The following is a 26,588-nucleotide window of genomic DNA, read 5'->3' as shown; positions in this document are numbered from 1 at the left end:
GAGACGCCAGTCAGTGTACAAATACACCCTGAGATAGAGGGACTGAGAGACGCCAGTCAGTTTGCAGATATCTCCCTGAGAGGGAAGGGCCTGAGACACCAGTTAGTGCACAGATATCACCCTGAGAGAGAGGGACTGAGAGACACCAGTCAGTGTTCAGATATCACCCTGAGAGAGAGGGGACTGAGAGAAGCCAGTCAGTGTTCAGATGTCACCCTGAGAGAGAGGGGACTGAGAGACGCCAGTCAGTGTACAGACATCAGTCCGAGAGACAGGACTGAGAGACACCAGTCAGTGTACAGATATCACCCTGAAGAGAGAGGGGACTGAGAGACACCAGTCAGTGTACAGATATTACCCTGAGTGAGAGGGACTGAGAGACACCAGTCTGTGTACCGATATCTCCCTGAGAGAGAGGGGACTGAGAGACACCAGTCAGTGGACAGGTATGACCCTGAGAGAGAGGGACTGAGAGACACCAGTCAGTGTACAGATATCACCCTGAGAGAGAGATGACTGAGAGACACCAGTCAGTGTACAGATATCACCCTGAGAGACAGAGGACTGTGAGACACCAGTCAGTGTGCAGATATCACCCTGAGACAGATAGGACTGAGAGACACCAGTCAGTGTACAGATATCACCCTGAGAGAGAGGGACTGAGAGACACCAGTCAGTGTACAGATATCACCCTGAGAGAGAAGGACTGAGAGACTCCAGTCAGTGTACAGATATCTCCCTGAGAGTGAGTGTCTGAGAGACACGAGTCAGTGTACAGTTATCACCCTGAGAGGCAGGGGACTGATAGACACCAGTCAGTGTACAGATATGACCCTGAGAGAGAGGGACTCAGACAACTGTCAGTGTCCAGATATCACCGTGAGAGAGAGAGGGACTGAGAGACACCAGTCAGTGTACAGATATCACCCTGTGAGAGAGATGGACTGAGTGACACCAGTGAGTGTCCAGATATCACACTGAGAGAGAGGGGACTGAGAGACACCAGTCAGTGTACAGATATCACCCTGAGAGAGAGGGACTGAGAGACACCAGTCAGTGTACAGATATCACCCAGAGAGAGAGAGGGAACTGAGAGACACCAGTCAGTGTACAGATATCACCCTGAGAGAGAGGGACTGAGAGACACCAGTCAGTGTACAGATATCACCCAGAGAGAGAGAGGGAACTGAGAGACACCAGTCAGTGCACAGATATCACCCTGAGAGAGAGGGACTGAGAGTCACATGTCCGTGTACAGATATCACCCTGAGCGAGAGGGACTGAGAGACACCAGTCAGTGTTCAGATATCACCCTGAGAGAGACGGGACTGAGAGACGCCAGTCAGTGTAGAGATATCTCCCTGAAAGAAAGTGCTGAGAGACACCAGTCAGTGTACAGATATCACCCTGAGAGAGAGGACTGAGAGACACCAGTTATTCTATAGTGATCAGCCTGAGAGAGAGGGAGTGAGAGAAACCAGTCAGTGTACAGATATCATCCTGAGATAGAGGGACTGAGAGACGCCAGTCAGTTTGCAGATATCTCCCTGAGAGAGAAGAGCCTGAGAGACACCAGTTAGTGCACAGATATCACCCTGAGAGAGAGGGACTGAGAGACACCAGTCAGTGTACAGATATCACCCTGAGAGAGAGGGACTGAGAGACACCAGTCAGTGTACAGATATCACCCTGAGAGAGAGGGACTGAGAGACACCAGTCAGTGTACAGATATCACCCTGAGAGAGAGGGGACTGAGACGCCAGTCAGTGTACAGATGTCACCCTGAGAAAGAGGGGACTGCGAGACACCAGTCAGTGTACAGATATCACCCTGAGAGAGAGGGACTGAGAGACGCCAGTCAGTGTACAGACATCACCCTGAGAGACAGGACTGAGAGACACCCGTCAGTGTACAGATATCACCCTGAGAGAGAGGGACTGAGAGACACCAGTCAGTGTACAGATATCACCCTGAGAGAGAGGGACTGAGAGACACCAGTCAGTGTACAGATATCACCCTGAGAGAGAGGGGACTGAGAGACACCAGTCAGTGCAAAGATATCACCCTGAGAGAGAGGGGACTGAGAGACACCAGTCAGTGTACAGATATCACCCTGAGAGAGAGGGGACTGAGAGACACCAGTCAGTGTACAGATATCACCCAGAGAGAGCGGGGACTGAGAGACACCAGTCACTGTACCGATGTCACCCTGAGAGAGAGACGGACTGAGAGACAACAGTCAGCGCACAGATATCACCCTGAGAGAGAGGGACAGAAAGATGCCAGTCAGTGTACAGATATCAGTCTGACAGAGACGGGACTGAGAGACGCCTGTCAGTGTACAGTTATCGCCCTGAGAGTGAGATGGATTGAGAGACACCAGTCAGTGTACAGATATCACCCTCAGAGAGAGTTACTGAGAGACACCAGTCAGTGTGCAGATATCACCCTGAGTGAGAGGGACTGAGAGACGCCATTCTGTGTACAGTTATCGCCCTGAGAGAGGAGGCTGAGACACACCAGTCAGTGTACAGATATCACCCTGTGAGAGGGACTGAGAGACACCAGTCAGTCTACAGATATCTCCCTGAGAGTGAGTGTCTGAGAGACACGAGTCAGTGTACAGTTATCACCCTGAGAGAGAGAGGACTGAGAGACACCAGTCAGTGGACAGGTATGACCCTGAGAGAGAGGGACTAAGAGACAACTGTCGGTGTCCAGATATCACCCTGAGGGAGAGGGAGTGAGACACCAGTCAGTGTACAGATATCACCCTGAGAGAGAGGGGACTGCGAGACACCAGTCAGTGTACAGATATCACCCTGAGAGAGAGGGGACTGCGAGTCACCAGTCAGTGTACAGATATCACCCTGAGAGAGAGGGACTGAGAGACACCAGTCAGTGTACAGATATCACCCTGAGAGACAGGACTGAGAGACACCAGTCAGTGTACAGTTTTCACCCTGAGAGTGAAATGGATTGAGAGACACCAGTCAGTGCACAGATATCACCCTGAGAGAGAGGGACTGAGAGACACCAGTCAGTGTCCAGATATCACCCTGAGAGAGAGAGAGGACTGAGAGACACCAGTCAGTGTACAGGTATGACCCTGAGAGAGAGGGACTGAGGACACCAGTCAGTGTACAGATATCACCCTGAGAGAGAGGGGACTGAGAGACACCAGTCAGTGTACAGATATCACCCTGAGAGAGAGGGACTGAGGACACCAGTCAATCTACAGATATCACCCTGAGAGAGAGGGGACTGAGAGACACCAGTCAGTGGACAGGTATGACCCTGAGAGAGAGGGACTGAGAGACACCAGTCAGTGTACAGATATCACCCTGAGAGAGAGAGGACTGAGAGACACCAGTCAGTGTGCAGATATCACCCTGAGAGAGAGAGGACTGAGAGACACCAGTCAGTGTACAGATATCACCCTGAGAGACAGAGGACTGTGAGACACCAGTCAGTGTACAGATATCACCCTGAGAGAGAGGGACTGAGGACACCAGTCAATCTACAGATATCACCCTGAGAGAGAGGGGACTGAGAGACACCAGTCAGTGGACAGGTATGACCCTGAGAGAGAGGGACTGAGAGACACCAGTCAGTGTACAGATATCACCCTGAGAGAGAGAGGACTGAGAGACACCAGTCAGTGTGCAGATATCACCCTGAGAGAGAGAGGACTGAGAGACACCAGTCAGTGTACAGATATCACCCTGAGAGACAGAGGACTGTGAGACACCAGTCAGTGTACAGATATCACCCTGAGGCAGATAGGACTGAGAGACACCAGTCAGTGTACAGATATCACCCTGAGAGATCGAGGACTGAGAGACACCATTCAGTGTACAGATATCACCCTGACAGAGATGGACTGAGAGACACCAGTCAGTGTGCAGGTATCACCCTGAGAGAGAGGGTTGTGAGACACCTGTCAGTGTACGGATATCACCCAAAGAGAGAGGGAGTGAGAAACACCAGTCACTGTCGAGATATCTCCCTGAAAGAAAGTGCTGAGAGACACCAGTCAGTGTACAGATATCACCCTGAGAGAGAGGACTGAGAGACACCAGTTATTCTATAGTGATCAGCCTGAGAGAGAGGGAGTGAGAGAAACCAGTCAGTGTACAGATATCACCCTGAGATAGAGGGACTGAGAGACGCCAGTCAGTTTGCAGATATCTCCCTGAGAGAGAAGGGCCTGAGACACCAGTTAGTGCACAGATATCACCCTGAGAGAGAGGGACTGAGAGACACCAGTCAGTGTTCAGATATCACCCTGAGAGAGAGGGGACTCAGAGACGCCAGTCAGTGTACAAATACACCCTGAGATAGAGGGACTGAGAGACGCCAGTCAGTTTGCAGATATCTCCCTGAGAGGGAAGGGCCTGAGACACCAGTTAGTGCACAGATATCACCCTGAGAGAGAGGGACTGAGAGACACCAGTCAGTGTTCAGATATCACCCTGAGAGAGAGGGGACTGAGAGAAGCCAGTCAGTGTTCAGATGTCACCCTGAGAGAGAGGGGACTGAGAGACGCCAGTCAGTGTACAGACATCAGTCCGAGAGACAGGACTGAGAGACACCAGTCAGTGTACAGATATCACCCTGAAGAGAGAGGGGACTGAGAGACACCAGTCAGTGTACAGATATTACCCTGAGTGAGAGGGACTGAGAGACACCAGTCTGTGTACCGATATCTCCCTGAGAGAGAGGGGACTGAGAGACACCAGTCAGTGGACAGGTATGACCCTGAGAGAGAGGGACTGAGAGACACCAGTCAGTGTACAGATATCACCCTGAGAGAGAGATGACTGAGAGACACCAGTCAGTGTACAGATATCACCCTGAGAGACAGAGGACTGTGAGACACCAGTCAGTGTGCAGATATCACCCTGAGACAGATAGGACTGAGAGACACCAGTCAGTGTACAGATATCACCCTGAGAGAGAGGGACTGAGAGACACCAGTCAGTGTACAGATATCACCCTGACAGAGAGGGACTGAGAGACACCAGTCAGTGTGCTGGTATCACCCTGAGAGAGAGGGTTGAGAGTCACCTGTCAGTGTACGGATATCACCCAGAGAGAGAGGGAGTGAAAGAAACCTGTGAGTGTACAGATATCACCCTGAGAGGGAGGGACTGAGAGACACCAGTCAGTGTTCAGATATCACCCTGAGAGACAGAGGACTGTGAGACACCAGTCAGTGTGCAGATATCACCCTGAGACAGATAGGACTGAGAGACACCAGTCAGTGTACAGATATCACCCTGAGTGAGAGGGACTGAGAGACACCAGTCTGTGTACCGATATCTCCCTGAGAGAGAGGGACTGAGGGACACCAGTCAGTGTACAGATATCACCCTGAGAGAGAGAGGCGACTGAGAGACCCCAGTATGTGTACCGATATCTCCCTGAGAGAGAGGGACTGAGAGACACCAGTCTGTGTACCGATATCTCCCTGAGAGAGAGGGACTGAGAGACACCAGTCTGTGTACCGATATCTCCCTGAGAGAGAGGGACTGAGGGACCCCAGTCAGTGTATGGATATCACCCTGAGAGAGGGGGCTGAGAGACACCAGTCAGTGTACAGATCTTACCCTGAGAGAGAGAGGGGACTGAGAGACCCCAGTATGTGTACCGATATCTCCCTGAGAGAGAGGGACTGAGAGACACCAGTCTGTGTACCGATATCTCCCTGAGAGAGAGGGACTGAGAGACACCAGTCTGTGTACCGATATCTCCCTGAGAGAGAGGGACTGAGAGACACCAGTCTGTGTACCGATATCTCCCTGAGAGAGAGGGACTGAGGGACCCCAGTCAGTGTACAGATATCACCCTGAGATAGAGGGCGACTGAGAGACACCAGTCAGTGTACAGATATCACCCTGAGAGAGAGAGGGGACTGAGAGACCCCAGTAAGTGTACAGATATCACCCTGAGAGAGAGGGACTTAGAGACACCAGTCAGTGTACAGATATCACCCTGAGAGAGAGAGGGGACTGAGAGACACCAGTCAGTGCACAGATATCACCCTGAGAGAGAGGGACTGAGAGTCACATGTCCGTGTACAGATATCACCCTGAGCGAGAGGGACTGAGAGACACCAGTCAGTGTTCAGATATCACCCTGAGAGAGACGGGACTGAGAGACGCCAGTCAGTGTAGAGATATCTCCCTGAAAGAAAGTGCTGAGAGACACCAGTCAGTGTACAGATATCACCCTGAGAGAGAGGACTGAGAGACACCAGTTATTCTATAGTGATCAGCCTGAGAGAGAGGGAGTGAGAGAAACCAGTCAGTGTACAGATATCATCCTGAGATAGAGGGACTGAGAGACGCCAGTCAGTTTGCAGATATCTCCCTGAGAGAGAAGAGCCTGAGAGACACCAGTTAGTGCACAGATATCACCCTGAGAGAGAGGGACTGAGAGACACCAGTCAGTGTACAGATATCACCCTGAGAGAGAGGGACTGAGAGACACCAGTCAGTGTACAGATATCACCCTGAGAGAGAGGGACTGAGAGACACCAGTCAGTGTTCAGATATCACCCTGAGAGAGAGGGGACTGAGACGCCAGTCAGTGTACAGATGTCACCCTGAGAAAGAGGGGACTGCGAGACACCAGTCAGTGTACAGATATCACCCTGAGAGAGAGGGACTGAGAGACGCCAGTCAGTGTACAGACATCACCCTGAGAGACAGGACTGAGAGACACCCGTCAGTGTACAGATATCACCCTGAGAGAGAGGGACTGAGAGACACCAGTCAGTGTACAGATATCACCCTGAGAGAGAGGGACTGAGAGACACCAGTCAGTGTACAGATATCACCCTGAGAGAGAGGGGACTGAGAGACACCAGTCAGTGTACAGATATCACCCTGAGAGAGAGGGGACTGAGAGACACCAGTCAGTGTACAGATATCACCCAGAGAGAGAGGGACTGAGAGACACCAGTCAGTGCAAAGATATCACCCTGAGAGAGAGGGGACTGAGAGACACCAGTCAGTGTACAGATATCACCCTGAGAGAGAGGGGACTGAGAGACACCAGTCAGTGTACAGATATCACCCAGAGAGAGCGGGGACTGAGAGACACCAGTCACTGTACCGATGTCACCCTGAGAGAGAGACGGACTGAGAGACAACAGTCAGCGCACAGATATCACCCTGAGAGAGAGGGACAGAAAGATGCCAGTCAGTGTACAGATATCAGTCTGACAGAGACGGGACTGAGAGACGCCTGTCAGTGTACAGTTATCGCCCTGAGAGTGAGATGGATTGAGAGACACCAGTCAGTGTACAGATATCACCCTCAGAGAGAGTTACTGAGAGACACCAGTCAGTGTGCAGATATCACCCTGAGTGAGAGGGACTGAGAGACGCCATTCTGTGTACAGTTATCGCCCTGAGAGAGGAGGCTGAGACACACCAGTCAGTGTACAGATATCACCCTGTGAGAGGGACTGAGAGACACCAGTCAGTCTACAGATATCTCCCTGAGAGTGAGTGTCTGAGAGACACGAGTCAGTGTACAGTTATCACCCTGAGAGAGAGAGGACTGAGAGACACCAGTCAGTGGACAGGTATGACCCTGAGAGAGAGGGACTAAGAGACAACTGTCGGTGTCCAGATATCACCCTGAGGGAGAGGGAGTGAGACACCAGTCAGTGTACAGATATCACCCTGAGAGAGAGGGGACTGCGAGACACCAGTCAGTGTACAGATATCACCCTGAGAGAGAGGGGACTGCGAGTCACCAGTCAGTGTACAGATATCACCCTGAGAGAGAGGGACTGAGAGACACCAGTCAGTGTACAGATATCACCCTGAGAGACAGGACTGAGAGACACCAGTCAGTGTACAGTTTTCACCCTGAGAGTGAAATGGATTGAGAGACACCAGTCAGTGCACAGATATCACCCTGAGAGAGAGGGACTGAGAGACACCAGTCAGTGTCCAGATATCACCCTGAGAGAGAGAGAGGACTGAGAGACACCAGTCAGTGTACAGGTATGACCCTGAGAGAGAGGGACTGAGGACACCAGTCAGTGTACAGATATCACCCTGAGAGAGAGGGGACTGAGAGACACCAGTCAGTGTACAGATATCACCCTGAGAGAGAGGGACTGAGGACACCAGTCAATCTACAGATATCACCCTGAGAGAGAGGGGACTGAGAGACACCAGTCAGTGGACAGGTATGACCCTGAGAGAGAGGGACTGAGAGACACCAGTCAGTGTACAGATATCACCCTGAGAGAGAGAGGACTGAGAGACACCAGTCAGTGTGCAGATATCACCCTGAGAGAGAGAGGACTGAGAGACACCAGTCAGTGTACAGATATCACCCTGAGAGACAGAGGACTGTGAGACACCAGTCAGTGTACAGATATCACCCTGAGAGAGAGGGACTGAGGACACCAGTCAATCTACAGATATCACCCTGAGAGAGAGGGGACTGAGAGACACCAGTCAGTGGACAGGTATGACCCTGAGAGAGAGGGACTGAGAGACACCAGTCAGTGTACAGATATCACCCTGAGAGAGAGAGGACTGAGAGACACCAGTCAGTGTGCAGATATCACCCTGAGAGAGAGAGGACTGAGAGACACCAGTCAGTGTACAGATATCACCCTGAGAGACAGAGGACTGTGAGACACCAGTCAGTGTACAGATATCACCCTGAGGCAGATAGGACTGAGAGACACCAGTCAGTGTACAGATATCACCCTGAGAGATCGAGGACTGAGAGACACCATTCAGTGTACAGATATCACCCTGACAGAGATGGACTGAGAGACACCAGTCAGTGTGCAGGTATCACCCTGAGAGAGAGGGTTGTGAGACACCTGTCAGTGTACGGATATCACCCAAAGAGAGAGGGAGTGAGAAACACCAGTCACTGTCGAGATATCTCCCTGAAAGAAAGTGCTGAGAGACACCAGTCAGTGTACAGATATCACCCTGAGAGAGAGGACTGAGAGACACCAGTTATTCTATAGTGATCAGCCTGAGAGAGAGGGAGTGAGAGAAACCAGTCAGTGTACAGATATCACCCTGAGATAGAGGGACTGAGAGACGCCAGTCAGTTTGCAGATATCTCCCTGAGAGAGAAGGGCCTGAGACACCAGTTAGTGCACAGATATCACCCTGAGAGAGAGGGACTGAGAGACACCAGTCAGTGTTCAGATATCACCCTGAGAGAGAGGGGACTCAGAGACGCCAGTCAGTGTACAAATACACCCTGAGATAGAGGGACTGAGAGACGCCAGTCAGTTTGCAGATATCTCCCTGAGAGGGAAGGGCCTGAGACACCAGTTAGTGCACAGATATCACCCTGAGAGAGAGGGACTGAGAGACACCAGTCAGTGTTCAGATATCACCCTGAGAGAGAGGGGACTGAGAGAAGCCAGTCAGTGTTCAGATGTCACCCTGAGAGAGAGGGGACTGAGAGACGCCAGTAAGTGTACAGACATCAGTCCGAGAGACAGGACTGAGAGACACCAGTCAGTGTACAGATATCACCCTGAAGAGAGAGGGGACTGAGAGACACCAGTCAGTGTACAGATATTACCCTGAGTGAGAGGGACTGAGAGACACCAGTCTGTGTACCGATATCTCCCTGAGAGAGAGGGGACTGAGAGACACCAGTCAGTGGACAGGTATGACCCTGAGAGAGAGGGACTGAGAGACACCAGTCAGTGTACAGATATCACCCTGAGAGAGAGATGACTGAGAGACACCAGTCAGTGTACAGATATCACCCTGAGAGACAGAGGACTGTGAGACACCAGTCAGTGTGCAGATATCACCCTGAGACAGATAGGACTGAGAGACACCAGTCAGTGTACAGATATCACCCTGAGAGAGAGGGACTGAGAGACACCAGTCAGTGTACAGATATCACCCTGACAGAGAGGGACTGAGAGACACCAGTCAGTGTGCTGGTATCACCCTGAGAGAGAGGGTTGAGAGTCACCTGTCAGTGTACGGATATCACCCAGAGAGAGAGGGAGTGAAAGAAACCTGTGAGTGTACAGATATCACCCTGAGAGGGAGGGACTGAGAGACACCAGTCAGTGTTCAGATATCACCCTGAGAGACAGAGGACTGTGAGACACCAGTCAGTGTGCAGATATCACCCTGAGACAGATAGGACTGAGAGACACCAGTCAGTGTACAGATATCACCCTGAGTGAGAGGGACTGAGAGACACCAGTCTGTGTACCGATATCTCCCTGAGAGAGAGGGACTGAGGGACACCAGTCAGTGTACAGATATCACCCTGAGAGAGAGAGGCGACTGAGAGACCCCAGTATGTGTACCGATATCTCCCTGAGAGAGAGGGACTGAGAGACACCAGTCTGTGTACCGATATCTCCCTGAGAGAGAGGGACTGAGAGACACCAGTCTGTGTACCGATATCTCCCTGAGAGAGAGGGACTGAGGGACCCCAGTCAGTGTATGGATATCACCCTGAGAGAGGGGGCTGAGAGACACCAGTCAGTGTACAGATCTTACCCTGAGAGAGAGAGGGGACTGAGAGACCCCAGTATGTGTACCGATATCTCCCTGAGAGAGAGGGACTGAGAGACACCAGTCTGTGTACCGATATCTCCCTGAGAGAGAGGGACTGAGAGACACCAGTCTGTGTACCGATATCTCCCTGAGAGAGAGGGACTGAGAGACACCAGTCTGTGTACCGATATCTCCCTGAGAGAGAGGGACTGAGGGACCCCAGTCAGTGTACAGATATCACCCTGAGATAGAGGGCGACTGAGAGACACCAGTCAGTGTACAGATATCACCCTGAGAGAGAGAGGGGACTGAGAGACCCCAGTAAGTGTACAGATATCACCCTGAGAGAGAGGGACTTAGAGACACCAGTCAGTGTACAGATATCACCCTGAGAGAGAGAGGGGACTGAGAGACACCAGTCAGTGTACAGATATCACCCTGAGAGAGGGGGCTGAGAGACACCAGTCAGTGTACAGATATCACTCTGAGAGAGAGGGACTGAGAGACACCAGTCAGTGTACAGATATCACCCTGAGACAGAGGGGACTGAGAGACCCCAGTAAGTGTACCGATATCACCCTGAGAGAGAGGGACTGAGAGACACCAGTCAGTGTACAGACATCACCCTGAGAGAGAGGGACTGAGAGACATCAGTCAGTGTACAGATATCACCCTGAGAGAGAGGGGACTGAGAGACACCAGTCAGTGTACAGATATCACCCTGAGAGCGTGGACAGAGAGACACCAGTCAGTGTACAGATATCACCCTGAGAGAGAGGACAGAGAGACACCAGTCAGTGTACAGATATCACCCTGAGAGAGAGGGACTGAGAGAAACCAGTCAGTTTGCAGATATTGGTTTTCCTGATGTTTATTTTCTGCCAGTCCTCTCCACCTTCCAGGCACTTGTTGCTTGTGAAATGTTTTCTGCACTCTTTGTTTTCAATTCCGAGGAAGGCTGTCCGAGTCTTTTTCTGTATTCCGAGGAATTTCGCAGGTTGTGGTCTGATTTGATCGCCGTTTTCAGGATATTAGATGGAGAGGAACTGTTTCTGCTGGTTGGGGAGTCGCAGACTTGGGAGCAGGGTCTGAATCTCGGGGCTGGTCCTTTTGGGATTGAAATTCGCTGAAACGTCCACACACGGAGATCGGGAGCAGTTCAGAAATCTCGCCCGCAAACGGCAGTCGATGCCCGATCGAGCGTTAATTTTAAATCGGAGCTTGATCGGTTGCAGGTGTCCAAAGGGGATTAAGGTTTAGGAGGCAATGGAGTCAGGGCATCGATGAGCCATGCCTGGCGGGACAGACTCGAGGGGCTGAATGGCCTTTTCCTCTTCCTGTGTTCCTCTGACAGGAGCTGAACTGTGATGCCCCACATGACTGAATGGCCTGAATATGGGGAGTGGGGGTTGGGGGATGTGGAAGAGAGAGGGAGGGAGGCATATGTGGAGGTGAGGGATATGGGGATGTGGGAGTGAGGGATATGGGGATGTGGGGATGAGGGATGTTGGGATCTGGGAGTGAGGGATATGGGGATGTGCGAGTGAGGGATACGGGGAGAAGGTGTGAGTGTGGGATACGGGGAGAAGGCAGGAGTGAGGGATATAGGGATGTGGGAGTGAGGGATATGTGAAGATGGTGGGAGTGAGAACTACGGGGATGTTTGAGTGAGGGATATGGGGATGTGGGAGTGAGGGATATAGGGATGTGGGCACGAGGGATGTGGGGATTTGCGAGTGAGGGATATGGGGATGTGGGAGTAAGGGATATGGGGATGTGAGAGTGAGGGATAAGGGGATGTGGGGCTGAGGGATATAGTGGGTGTGTCTGAGGATCTGTCAACTAGGCTTTGATGGGGAGGATCTGGGTGGATAAAGCAGTGCACGGACTAACAGGGCTTTCAAATTTCTTTGTCTTTCAGCTGGCCAGGGCCATCATGCCCTCATTGACCCAATGTCAGGGGGAGGGCAACTCACTCGCATCGCCTACCCATCAGGGACCATCCCGAACCACCTCCTCGGGCAACCAGTCTCTGAACACGAGATTCTGCGGCACCAGATTTTCGGTGAGAGGCCTTCGCGTTGGTGAGCAGTGCCATCTCGGGCTCACGGTCCGCGGAGGGGCCAGCGGGAGGTGGGGGCGGAGGTGAGGTCGAGGGCGGGTGGGGCAAAGGTACTGAGTCAATCTCAACAGGGCTCTATGGTGACCGGTGCCAAGAGGGAAACCTGACAGATCTCACTCACACCTCCCTCCGTCTCCCCATATCCCTCACTCCCACCTCCCTCCGTCTCCCCATATCCCTCACTCCCACCTCCCTCCGTCTCCCCATATCCCTCACTCCCACCTCCCTCCGTCTCCCCATATCCCTCACTCCCACCTCCCTCCGTCTCATCATAACCCGCACTCGCGCCTCCCTCCGTCTCCCCACATCCCTCACTCCCACCTCCCTCCGTCTCCCCATATCCCTCACTCCCACCTCCCTCCGTCTCCCCATATCCCTCACTCCCACCTCCCTCCGTCTCCCCATACCCCTCACTCCCACCTCCCTCCGTCTCATCATAACCCGCACTCGCGCCTCCCTCCGTCTCCCCACATCCCTCACTCCCACCTCCCTCCGTCTCATCATAACCCGCACTCGCGCCTCCCTCCGTCTCCCCACATCCCTCACTCCCACCTCCCTCCGTCTCATCATACCCCTCACTCCCACCTCCCTCCGTCTCATCATAACCCGCACTCGCGCCTCCCTCCGTCTCCCCACATCCCTCACTCCCACCTCCGTCCTCCCCCATATTCCTCACTCTCACCTCCCTCCGTATCCCCATATCCCTCACTCCCACCTCCCTATCCCCATATCCCTCACTCCGACCTCCGTCTCCCCATATCCTGCCCTCACATCTCCCTCCTTCTCCCCATATCCCTCACTCCCGCCTTCTCCTCATATTCCTCACTCCCGCCTCCCTCTGTCTCCCCATATCCCTCACTCCCACCATCTCCCCATATCCCTCACTCCTGCCATCTCCCCATATCCCTCACTCCCACCATCTCCCCATATCCCTCACTCCCGCCTTCTCCTCATATTCCTCACTCCCGCCTCCCTCTGTCTCCCCATATCCCTCACTCCCACCATCTCCCCATATCCCTCACTCCCGCTACCTCCCCATATCCCTCACTCCCACTATCTCCCCATATCCCTCACTCCCACCATCTCCCCATTTCCCTCACTCCCGCCTTCTCCCCATATTCCTCACTCCCGCCTCCTCCCCATATCCCTCACTCCCACTGTCTCCACATATCCCTCACTCCTACCATCTCCCCATTTCCCTCACTCCCGCCTCCTCCCCATATCCCTCACTCCCACCATCTCCCCATATCCCTCACTCCTACCGTCTCCCCATATCCCTCACTCCCACCATCTCCCCATATCCCTCACTCCCACCCTCTCCCCATATCCCTCACTCCCGCCTTCTCCCCATATCCCTCACTCCTACCGTCTCCCTATATCCCTTATTACCACCGTCTCCCCATATCCCTCACTCCCACCGTCTCCCCATATCCCTCACTCCCCACCGTCTCCCTATATCCCTTATTACCACCGTCTCCCCATATCCCTCACTCCCACCGTCTCCCCATATCCCTCACTCCCCACCGTCTCCCCGTATCCCTCACTCCCACCACCTCCCCATATCCCTCACTCCCACCGTCTCCCCATATCCCTCACTCCCACCATCTCCCCATATCCCTCACTCCTACCGTCTCCCCATATCCCTCACTCCTACCGTCTCCCCATATCCCTCACTCCCACCGTCTCCCCATATCCCTCACTCCCACCCTCTCCCCATATCCCTCACTCCCGCCTTCTCCCCATATCCCTCACTCCTACCGTCTCCCCATATCCCTCACTCCCACCGTCTCCCCATATCCCTCACTCCCCACCGTCTCCCCATATCCCTCACTCCCCACCGTCTCCCCATATCCCTCACTCCCACCGTCTCCCCATATCCCTCACTCCCCACCGTCTCCCCATATCCCTCACTCCCACCATCTCCCCATATCCCTCACTCCCACCGTCTCCCCGTATCCCTCACTCCCCACCGTCTCCCCATATCCCTCACTCCCCACCGTCTCCCCATATCCCTCACTCCCCACCGTCTCCCCGTATCCCTCACTCCCCACCGTCTCCCCATATCCCTCACTCCCCACCGTCTCCCCATATCCCTCACTCCCACCGTCTCCCCATATCCCTCACTCCCCACCGTCTCCCCGTATCCCTCACTCCCACCGCCTCCCCATATCCCTCAGTCCCACCGTCTCCCCCTATCCCTCACTCCCACCACCTCCCCCTATCCCTCACTCCCCACCGTCTCCCCATTTCTCTCCCTCCCGTCTGCGCCCCGGGGTGATGCCCGGCATCCTGTAAAGGTGACAGTGCCCGGGTACGGATGGCACGGCAGGGTTGATGGTGGGTGTGAGGCGGGCTCCGCTGAAGGAGCTGGTACTGATGGCAGTGGGAAGGGGAACGGGGGCGGATAACTCCTGCTCCGGGGCGGCCTGGTGAAATTTCATCCATCGTTTCCTTGACGCCTGCAGGGACACCGTACAGGGAACTGCAGGGCTCGGTGCCAGCACCAATGTCCGCGGCCCACCAACTACAGGCGATGCAGGCCCAGTCGGCTGAGCTCCAGAGGCTGGCCATCGAACAACACCAACAGTGGCTCCAAGGACACCACCACCTACACGGACTGCCCATTCCCGGGCAGGAGGACTACTACAGGTGGGGGAGGCTTCTCGGCCTACAACAGGGCAGGTACAGCACGGGGGACAGATAGAGAGAGAGAGAGAGAGTGAATCGAGAGAGAGAGTGAATAGAGAGAGAGAGAGTGAATAGAGAGAGAGAATAGAGAGAGAGAGTGAATAGAGAGAGAGAATAGAGAGAGAGAGTGAATCGAGAGAGAGAGTGAATAGAGAGAGAGAGAGTGAATAGAGAGAGAGAGTGAATCGAGAGAGAGAGTGAATAGAGAGAGAGAGTGAATAGAGAGAGAGAGTGAATAGAGAGAGAGAATAGAGAGAGAGAGTGAATCGAGAGAGAGAGAGTGAATAGAGAGAGAGAGTGAATCGAGAGAGAGAGTGAATCGAGAGAGAGAGTGAATAGAGAGAGAGAGAGTGAATCGAGAGAGAGAGTGAATAGAGAGAGAGAGTGAATAGAGAGAGAGAGAGTGAATAGAGAGAGAGAGTGAATAGAGAGAGAGAGTGAATAGAGAGAGAGAATAGAGAGAGAGAGTGAATCGAGAGACAGAGTGAATAGAGAGAGAGAGTGAATAGAGAGAGAGAGTGAATAGAGAGAGAGAGTGAATCGAGAGAGAGAGTGAATAGAGAGAGAGAGAGTGAATAGAGAGAGAGAATAGAGAGAGAGAGTGAATCGAGAGAGAGAGTGAATAGAGAGAGAGAGTGAATCGAGAGAGAGAATAGAGAGAGAGAGTGAATCGAGAGACAGAGTGAATAGAGAGAGAGAGTGAATAGAGAGAGAGAGTGAATAGAGAGAGAGAGTGAGAATAGAGAGAGAGAGTGAGAATAGAGAGAGAGAGAGTGAATAGAGAGAGAGAGTGAATAGAGAGAGAGAGAGTGAATAGAGAGAGAGAGTGAATAGAGAGAGAGTGAATAGAGAGAGAGAGAATAGAGAGAGAGAGTGAGAATAGAGAGAGAGAGAGTGAATCGAGAGAGAGAGTGAATAGAGAGAGAGAGAGTGAATAGAGAGAGAGAATAGAGAGAGAGAGTGAATCGAGAGACAGAGTGAATAGAGAGAGAGAGTGAATAGAGAGAGAGAGTGAATAGAGAGAGAGAGAGTGAATAGAGAGAGAGAGTGAATAGAGAGAGAGAATAGAGAGAGAGAGTGAATCGAGAGAGAGAGAGTGAATAGAGAGAGAGAGTGAATAGAGAGAGAGAGTGAATCGAGAGAGAGAGTGAATAGAGAGAGAGAGAGTGAATCGAGAGAGAGAGTGAATAGAGAGAGAGAGTGAATAGAGAGAGAGAATAGAGAGAGAGAGTGAATCGAGAGACAGAGTGAGTAGAGAGAGAGTGAATAGAGAGAGAGAGTGAATAGAGAGAGAGAGAGAGAATAAAGAGAGAGAGTGAGAATAGAGAGAGAGAGAGTGAATAGAGAGAGAGAGTGAATAGAGAGAGAGAGTGAATAGAGAGAGAGAGAGTGAATAGAGAGAGAGAGTGAATAGAGAGAGAGTGAATAGAGAGAGAGAGAATAGAGAGAGAGAGTGAGAATAGAGAGAGAGAGAGTGAAAAGAGAGAGAGAGTGAATAGAGAGAGGGAGAAAGTGAACAGAGAGAGAGAGTAAGTTGAGAGAGGGAGAAAGTGAACAGAGAGAGAGTGAATAGAGAGAGGGAGAGTGAATAGAGAGAGAGAGTGTAGAGAGAGACAGAGAATAGAGAGAGAGTGAATAGAGAGAGAGAGAGAATAGAGAGAGAGTGTGAATAGAGAGAGAGAGAGTGAATAGAGAGTGAGAGAGTGAATGGAGACATTGAGATAACAGCGAGGTGGGGGGAGAGACTGAGAGGACGAGGAGAGAGAAGAGAATAGGGGGAAAAACAGCGCGCGGTGTGGGAGAGATAGCGGGGGGAGGCGAGACAGAGAGAGAAGGAGATAAAGTGAGGAGGGGGAGAGCGAGAGGAAGTAGCAGGGATAGTCGGGGATGAGAGACAGAGAGGGGGAAGAGGTAGAGAGCTGGGAGAGGGAGAGGTGGCGGGAGGGAGAGAGAGAGAAGTAGAGGTAGAGAAGGGGGGCGATGGAGGGAGGGAGGGGAGCATGGGAGAGACATTGTGAGAGGGGCGGGAGAGGGGGAGAGGGACAACGACAGGGAGAGGGAGAGCGGGAGGGAGCCAGATGGAGAGGGGGAGAGTGAGCCTGGGAGAGAGTGGGAGAGTGAGAGACGATAGAGACAAGGGCGAGGGAGAGAGGGGGGAGAGAGAGAGTGAGAAGCAGAGGGACACAAAGAGCGAAGGTGACATAGGGGACTAGCACAGAGAGAGAGTCAGCGAGAGACAGTGACAGAGAGACAGAGAGGAAAGGGGCACAGAGAGACAGAGAGAGGGGACAGAAGGGTGGAGAACACAGTGGGAGAGAAAGAGAGAGATGGGCTTCTTTCTGGAATACTCCGCATTGCTACTTCAAGTGTGCATGCAAATATTTGCTCCTTGTGCACGCAAAATAAATGCCAGGTGTCTCACTAAATCAGTGTTCAACATAGTGACGAGAAAGTAAGTCATTACATTAAACTCCTCGCTTAAATCTTCTTCACAAAAATGCACATATGTTGTTGTTTTGAAGAAGAATAAGAAAATTTTTAATACCTTTATTTTCCGAAATTCTCTCACTGCACCTCCCCGCACCCCCCACCCCCCCCCCCCCCGCCCCCCGATGTAAGACAAGAAGGTCACGTGGCTCCTGCTCCCGCTCCCTGTCCAGTGACCCCTGGGAGGACAGTCAGGGATGTCCCGGGTTCTGCCTCCACAGTCGAATAGCTTGAAGAAAACCATCGCCTGGGGCTCACTCAACTGCCCGAACCTCTGCATCCCACAAACTCACCCCTCGTCCAGCCCTCTCGGGGAGTTTCAGTGTCTGAGTCATTCATAATTCAATAAACTCTCTCTCTCTCTTTCATTTGCAGGGTCTGGGCAAATTATTTTTCAATGCGGAGGTGAACCGAATTCAGCGGACACGTCGGCCCGCCCGTTCTTTGAGTAAGGAGGCTCTGTATCTAACCCCCCGTGCTGTACCTGTCCTGGGAGTGCTTGATGGGCGACAGTGTAGAGGGAGATTTACTCTGTATCTAACCCCGATTTTTTTTTTCTTTCCTGTCTGCTGTTGCACGTTGCTGCAATCAGCACTCAGCACCTCCAATCAAGCAGCAGCCAACCCCGTTTTTTTTTTCTTTTACTAACCCCGTGCTGTATCTGTCCTGGGAGCGTTTGATGGGGAACAGTGTAGAGGGAGCTTTACTTTGTTTAAAAAAAAGAGAGAGAGAGAGTTTATTGAATTCTGAATGAATCAGACGCTGTCTGTCTCACACACCCCTGTGAAGCCCCCCACACTTCCGGAAGAATGCGACGTCCCTGAGGGAGGAGATTTAAGAGGACGGTCCCAGGGATGAGGGGTGTCAGTTAATGCGGAGGGAGTTGGAGGAGCTGAGGATTCATTCTGCTTAGAGCAGTGAAGGTTAAGAGGAAATTAAATTGGGGCGTTCGCAATTGGGAAGGCTTTTGAGGGAGTAGAGACGGAGAAACTGTCTCTGGGTGCCAAAAACGCCAAAGGGAATTGGATGAAGATTTGAAGATGAGGAAAAATTGGCACGTTTATGGCCGGGGAGGGGGGCAAACAAGAGCAGGCAGTGCCCGGGAGAGGGGCTTATTGGCCATGGAACCATGTTGGGGTCTTGCTGTGCCGTGTCTTGCATTCACTTGCCCCCCAGGGGCCTCACCCCGTCCCTCTTTTCTTGGACATTTTGCAGGGCACCTTGAAGGAAGGGAGGGCGGCAGGGAAACCCGCCCCCCTCGGTCACGCCTTGGACGCCGAGAGAACCCCCCACACCCCCCCCCCCCCCACCAGGCTGTGAACCCGCGAGCCCCGGGCCGGGGCAGGGGGTGGGGGAAGAACCGCCGGCAAGGCCCCCGCTTCGTTCCGGCCCTGCCTGACCCTTCGGCCCATGATGCTGTCAAATCCAGATGGCTCCTGCAGGAGAATTGGAGGACCGGCCTCGGGAGAGGGGTGTGAGGGAGTGGGTGGGGGAGGGGAATGGGGTTGGCTGGAGGGGGGGGAGGGGCACTTTCCGACCAGCCTCAGGCCCGTCACATGACCGCACGACGCCCTCTTCACTCCCCCTCCACCTCCCCCCCTCCCTACCCCGCTCCCCGCTATCTCCATGGCAACCGGCGATTTCTCCAGGTTGGCGAGGGGGGTCCTTTCCTTTTCAAGATAATTTATTTAACGTTTCTAATATTTCAAATGCCCGATTTTTTTTCGGGAATCGGCTCCAACATGCCCCAACCTCACCGCTGCGATTCCCCCGCCACCCCCTCACAAACGCGGGGAGCAGCAGAGGGCCTCAGGCTCCGTTTGCGGCCTAGTCGCCAAGGTGGCCAGACCCGGCCGTCACGGCAACGGGACCGGCGCGTGGTGTGGGGGGCGGGGAGGGGGGGGCGGGAGAGGGCCTCAGGCTCCGTTTGCGGCCTAGTCGCCAAGGTGGCCAAACTGAGCCGCCACGGGAACGAGACTGGCGCGTGGGGGCGCGGGAGAGGGCCTCAGGCTCCGTTTGCGGCCTAGTCGCCAAGGTGGCCAAACGCCATCCCGTGTTCCCCGTGACAATCCGCGGTCAGGACCCGCTCGATTTCTGGCTTTCAGCTCTCGGGGAGGCCGCACCCTTTGACGAAACCTCGGAAGCCCCACAGCCCGCGCCCTCCTCCACCCTCCCGCACCGTCCCCGCCCACCGACCGCCACCCCCCCACAACCAAGGTCCCGATCGTCCCACGCTCATAAAGGTTTATTTTTTAGGAATTGTTCATGTTTGTCTGCATGAGAGTGGGGCCCACATCTCAAATAAAGTCAACAGCTTTTCAAATAACAAAAGAAAGCTCTCGCTATTGCCTCCATTTTTATGTTGACGTCAACTACGGGGTCACAGAGTTTGGACAGTTGGTTACCCATTTGCAAAGGTTGCTCTGGGGCGGGGAAGGGACGGAGACCGGGCCTACTCAGGGAGCTTGTGTCCGCCCGGGGCTGAGCATAGTAGCGGCTGCAAGGCCGTGGGATCGGGCCCCTGCCCCAACGGACAGGAGGCACCAAATCCGAGGCCCGACACAGGCCCCATGGCCAACAACTGTGGGAGTGCAGCACTGTCGGAGGGTCAGTACTGAGGGAGAGCCGCACTGTCGGAGGGTCAGTACTGAGGGAGCGCCGCACTGTCACAGGGTCAGTACTGAGGGAGCGCCGCACTGCCGGAGGGTCAGTACTGAGGGAGTGCCGCACAGTCGGAGGGTCAGTACTGAGGGAGCGCCGCACTGTCAGGGGGTCAGTACTGAGGGAGTGACGCTCTGTCGGAGGGTCAGTACTGAGGGAGCGCCGCACTGTCGGAGGGTCAGTACTGAGGGAGCGCCGCGCTGTCGGAGGGTCAGTACTGAGGGAGTGCCACACTGTCGGAGGGTCAGTACTGAGGTAGCGCCGCACTGTCGGATGGTCAGTACTGAGGGAGCGCCGCACTGTCGGAGGGTCAGTAGTGAGGGAGTGCCGCACTGTCGGAGGGTCAGTACTGAGGGAGCGCCGCGCTGTCGGAGGGTCAGTACTGAGGGAGCGCCGCACTGCCGGAGGGTCAGTACTGAGGGAGTGCCACACAGTCGGAGGGTCAGTACTGAGGTAGCGCCGCACTGCCGGAGGGTCAGTACTGAGGGAGCGCCGCGCTGTCTGAGGGTCAGTACTGAGGGAGTGCCACACTGTCGGAGGGTCAGTATTGAGGTAGCGCCGCACTGTCGGAGGGTCAGTACTGAGGGAGCGCCGCGCTGTCGGAGGGTCAGTACTGAGGGAACGCCGCGCTGTCGGAGGATCAGTACTGAGGGAGCGCCGCGCTGTCGGAGGGTCAGTACTGAGGGAGCGCCGCACTGTCGGAGGGTCAGTACTGAGGGAGTGCCGCACTGTCGGAGGGTCAGTACTGAGGGAGCGCCGCGCTGTCGGAGGGTCAGTACTGAGAGAGCGCCACACTGTTGGAGGGTCAGTACTGAGGGAGCGCCACACTGTTGGAGGGTCAGTACTGAGGGAGTGCCGCACTGTTGGAGGGTCAGTACTGAGGGAGTGCCGCACTGTCGGAGGGTCAGTACTGAGGGAGTGCCGCACTGTCGGAGGGTCAGTACTGAGGGAGTGCTGCACTGTCAGAGGGTCAGTACTGAGGGAGTGCCGCACTGTCGGAGGGTCAGTACTGAGGGAGTGCCGCACTGTCGGAGAGTCAGTAATGAGGGAGTGCCACACTGTCGCAGGGTCAGTACTGAAGGACCACCGCACTGTCGGAGGGTCAGTAGTGAGGGAGTGCCGCACTGTCGGAGGGTCAGTACTGAGGGAGCGCCGTGCTGTCGGAGGGTCAGTACTGAGGGAGCGCCGCACTGCCGGAGGGTCAGTACTGAGGGAGTGCCACACAGTCGGAGGGTCAGTACTGAGGTAGCACCGCACTGCCGGAGGGTCAGTACTGAGGGAGCGCCGCGCTGTCTGAGGGTCAGTACTGAGGGAGTGCCACACTGTCGGAGGGTCAGTACTGAGGTAGCGCCGCACTGTCGGAGGGTCAGTACTGAGGGAGCGCCGCGCTGTCGGAGGGTCAGTACTGAGGGAACGCCGAGCTGTCGGAGGGTCAGTACTGAGGGAGCGCCGCGCTGTCGGAGGGTCAGTACTGAGGGAGCGCCGCACTGTCGGAGGGTCAGTACTGAGGGAGCGCCGCACTGTCGGAGGGTCAGTACTGAGGGAGCGCCGCACTGTCGGAGGGTCAGTACTGAGGGAGCGCCGCGCTGTCGGAGGGTCAGTACTGAGGGAGCGCCGCACTGTCTGAGGGTCAGTACTGAGGGAGCGCCGCGCTTTCGGAGGGTCAGTACTGAGGGAGCGCCGCACTGTCGGAGGGTCAGTACTGAGGGAGTGCCGCACTGTCGGAGGGTCAGTACTGAGGGAGCGCCGCGCTGTCGGAGGGTCAGTACTGAGAGAGCGCCACACTGTTGGAGGGTCAGTACTGAGGGAGCGCCACACTGTTGGAGGGTCAGTACTGAGGGAGTGCTGCACTGTCGGAGGGTCAGTACTGAGGGAGTGCTGCACTGTCGGAGGGTCAGTACTGAGGTAGCGCCTCAAACAACATCACCAAAAAAGCCATCTGTATATTAATCTGAATGCCACTTGACATCTGGGAGAGCAACATCATTGGAACGCAGGAACAAGAGGAGGGCCCTGCATGCCCCCTCTCGAGCGGGATGGAGGCCATTCTGCCCTTCACACATATGCTAGCCCATTGGCAGAGTCGTTTAATGAGTCCCAAATCGACTGACAACCCGTTATCTCCTGACCGGCTAACAGAGGAAGGCAGGATCGATGTCAGGAAGCTTCCCGCTGTGGCCCCGATCAGAGCCCGTCTCCCTCGAGGTGAAGGGAAATGTGTGGAATGCAGCAAGAGGCAACTCGAAGGGGGAGGGCAAAAGGGTACTCCAAGAGAGGGGACACGAATGCACTGGGAGTGAGACAGAGGGGGCAGGAGGGCACTGGGAGTGAGAGAGGGGGGGGCAGGAGGGCACTGGGAGTGAGAGAGAGGGGCAGGAGGGCACCGGGAGTGAGAGAGAGAGGTGAGAAGGGCACTGGGAGTGAGAGAGAGGGGCAGGAGGGCACTGGGAGTGAGCGAGAGAGAGGGGCAGGAGGGCACTGGGAGTGAGAGAGAAGGGGGCAGGAGGGCACTGGGAATGAGAGAGAGGGGCAGGAGGGCACTGGGAGTGAGCGAGAGGGGTAGGAGGGCACTGGGAGTGAGAGAGAAGGGGGCAGGAGGGCACTGGGATTGAGAGAGGGGGGCAGGAGGGCACTGGGAGTGAGAGGGGCAGGAGGGCACTGGGAATGAGAGAGAGGGGGCAGGAGGGCACTGGGAGTGAGAGAGAGGGGGGGCAGGAGGGCACTGGGAATGAGAGAGAGAGGGGGGCAGGAGGGCACTGGGAATGAGAGAGAGGGGCAGGAGGGCACCGGGAGTGAGAGGGAGAGGGCAGGAGGGCACTGGGAGTGAGAGAGAGGGGCAGGAGGGCACTGGGAGTGAGTGAGAGGGGCAGGAGGGCACTGGGAGTGAGAGAGAGGGGGCAGGAGGGCACTGGGAGTGAGAGAGAGGGGCAGGAGGGCACTGGGAGTGAGAGAGAGGGCAGGAGGGCACTGGGAGTGAGAGAGAAGGGGCAGGAGGGCACTGGGAGTGAGAGAGAGGGGGCAGGTGGGCACTGGGAGTGAAAGAGAAGGGCAGGAGGGCACGGAGTGAGAGAGAGGGGGCAGGGGGGCACTGGGAGTGAGAGAGAGGTGGGGCAGGAGGGCACTGGGATTGAGAGAGGGGGCAGGAGGGCACTGGGAGTGAGAGAGGGGCAGGAGGGTACTGGGAGTGCGAGAGGGGGTCAAGAGGGCACTGAGAGTGAGAGAGGGGGCAGGAGGGCACTGGGAGTGAGAGAGGGGCAGGAGGGCACTGGGAGTGAGAGAGAGGGGGTAGGAGGGTACTCGGAGTGAGAGAGATGGGGCAGGAGGGCACAGAGTGAAAGAGGGGCAGGAGGACGCTGGGAGTGGGAGAGAGAGGGGCAGGAGGGCACTCGAAGTGAGAGAGAGGGGGCAGGAGGGCCCTCGGACTGAGAGGGAGGGGGCAGGTGGGCACTGGGAGTGACAGAGAGGGGGCAGACGGGTACTCAGAGTCAGGGGGCAGGAGGATACACGGAGTGAGAGGGCAGGAGGGCACGGAGTGAGAGAGAGAGGGGCAGGAGGGTACTCGGAGTGAGGGGGCAGGAGGTTACAAGGAGTGAGAGGGCAGGAGGGCACGGAGTGAGAGAGAGGGGCAGGAGGGCAATCAGAGTGACAAGGTAGGAGGGCAGGTTTGACATCTCCCCTCCTCTGGGGTTTTGAGGAGGGGTGCGATCGACAAGATATATAAAAAAAAAGACATTCGTTGAAAGATAAAAAAAACAGGTCGGTGCCCCTTTAACTGGCGGCGGGAGCTACTCTCCTAATTAGGAAGCGTTGATTTGCATACACGACAGGCGAACCGGGGAGGAAGAGAGCGGGAATAGGGGGCAAGCAGCGTAAAAGAAACCGAGCTGGATTACCGAGCTGGGCTGGTTGGGGGGTGGTGATCGAACGTGGATGGGAGTGGGTTGGGGGGGCGGGAGCCACATCTTGAAGGTGCACTGGCCGAGGTTAGGTGATACATCGCAAGGCGTGTTACGTCGATGGGTCGCTACGGCCTCGCGGCTTCTCTCGGTGAGACAGGAGCAAGGTGGTTTTTCCGCGGAGTCATCTTGATACTTGGAACGGCGAGAGAAGCCCGTGGTCGTGGCTGCCCATCATCAATAAACATAAACAAAAGGAAGGATTTAGTGCAATAAGCGCTGCCAGTTGATTGCTATGATTGTGGCATCCAACAGGAGGCGCACACATTGCGCCAGTTGATCGCTATGCTTGTGGCATTCAACAGGGGGCGCACGCACTGCGCCAGTTGATCGCTATGCTTGTGGCATTCAACAGGGGGCGCACACATTGCGCCAGTTGATCGCTATGCTTGTGGCATTCAACAGGGGGCGCACGCCCTGCGCCAGTTGATCGCTATGCTTGTCGCATCCAACAGGGGGCGCACGCCTTAGGCCAGTTGATCACTACGTTTGCGCTAAAAAAAAAATGCATTCTTGAAAAGAACAATACATTTTGCAGCAAACCCATAATTGGGTGTACACAGCCCAAGGCGGTTTTTTTTTTCCTTTTTCCCCCCCCCCCCATGGCTACAACCATAGCAGGAGGACCTGCTCCCTGTTGAGCACTCTTCCAATGCCTGCATCCTTCCTAATGCACTCAGCCAAAAAAAAAATGATTCCCACCCATTCATTGAGACTGCGCTACTGATGCTCGTGTCGAGCATTTGTAGCCATACGTGTGTTCCCATTTTGCTTTTGGAGAGCGTTTTTATTTTTCTCCCCTGCCAATGCAGCTCAGCACCTGCGAAGCCCTTTCGGTGTTGCTATACTTGGCGCAGCTCGGGCCCGGGCCCGACTCCACCAGGCGAGTGAGCGATACTCACTTCGCCTGTTCTAAGCGGATGAGGCAGGTGTCGTCCGCCCGCCTTGTCCCGTACGTATCATGAGATGATCAGCGCTCCGCCAGTACAGGTCTGATCAGAGAAGACCTGCCCCCGCGCACCCACCCCGGACTGGCCGGTGTGACTTTGGACAGAATCTTGCAGTCTACGTTAAAGCAGTGAGATGGGCCGCCAGTTTATCATTTCTGCCCTCTTCTGCTGGGCTGCCCCGCGTAGACTGAAAAGGCCTCGACTGTTTGGGATGTCTCTCTTTGGCCTCCTTATCTCGAGAGACAATGGGTAAGCGCCTGGAGGTGGTCAGTGGTGTGCGGAGCAGCGCCTGGAGTGGCTATAAAGGCCAATTCTAGAGTGACAGTCTCTTCCGCAGGTGCTGCAGAAAAATTTGTTTGTCGGGGCTGTTGCACAGTTGGCTCTCCCCTTGCGCCTCTGTCTTTTTTCCTGCCAACTGCTAAGTCTCTTCGACTCGCCACACTTTAGCCCCGCCTTTATGGCTGCCCGCCAGCTCTGGCGAACGCTGGCAACTGACTCCCACGACTTGTGGTCAATGTCACAGGACTTCATGTCGCGTTTGCAGACGGCTTTAAAGCGGAGAAATGGACGGCCGGTGGGTCTGATACCAGTGGCGAGCTCGCTGTACAATGTGTCTTTGGGGATCCTGCCATCTTCCATGCGGCTCACATGGCCAAGCCATCTCAAGCGCCGCTGACTCAGTAGTGTGTATATGCTAGGGATGTTGGCCGCCTCGAGGACGTCTGTGTTGGAGATGCGGTCCTGCCACCTGATGCCAAGGATTCTCCGGAGGCAGCGAAGATGGAATGAATTGAGACGTCGCTCTTGGCTGGCATACGTTGTCCAGGCCTCGCTGCCATAGAGCAAGGTACTGAGGACACAGACCTGATACACTCAGACTTTTGTGTTCTGTGTCAGTGCGCCATTTTCCCACACTCTCTTGGCCAGTCTGGACATAGCAGTGGAAGCCTTACCCATGCGCTTGTTGATTTCTGCATCTAGAGACAGGTTACTGGCGATAGTTGAGCCTAGGTGGGTGAACTCTTGAAGCACTTCCAGAGCGTGGTCGCCAATATTGATGGATGGAGCATTTCTGACGTCCTGCCCCATGATGTTAGTTTTCTTGAGGCTGATGGTTAGACCAAATTCATTGCAGGCAGCCGCAAACCTGTCGTTGAGACTCTGCAGACACTCTTCAGTGTGAGATGTTAAA

The 26,588-nt window shown here is 54.8% G+C and overlaps 1 protein-coding gene across 1 annotated transcript in view; it reads left to right on the top strand.

Annotated features, from left to right (window-relative positions):
• LOC137363813 (arginine-glutamic acid dipeptide repeats protein-like) overlaps positions 1–20,164 on the top strand; it is a 116,058-nt gene extending 95,894 nt beyond the window's left edge. Inside the window, 3 exon segments of the mRNA XM_068027369.1 lie at positions 12,454–12,597; positions 15,120–15,303; positions 18,205–20,164. Coding sequence (XP_067883470.1) covers positions 12,454–12,597; positions 15,120–15,303; positions 18,205–18,238 — 362 coding nt within the window. The 3' untranslated portion in view covers positions 18,239–20,164.
• Positions 20,165–26,588: the final 6,424 nt, after the last annotated feature.

This window comes from Heterodontus francisci, unplaced genomic scaffold (genome assembly GCF_036365525.1).
Source record: "Heterodontus francisci isolate sHetFra1 unplaced genomic scaffold, sHetFra1.hap1 HAP1_SCAFFOLD_772, whole genome shotgun sequence".
NCBI lineage: Eukaryota > Metazoa > Chordata > Chondrichthyes > Heterodontiformes > Heterodontidae > Heterodontus > Heterodontus francisci.
This window is presented reverse-complemented; position numbering and strand designations above follow the sequence as displayed.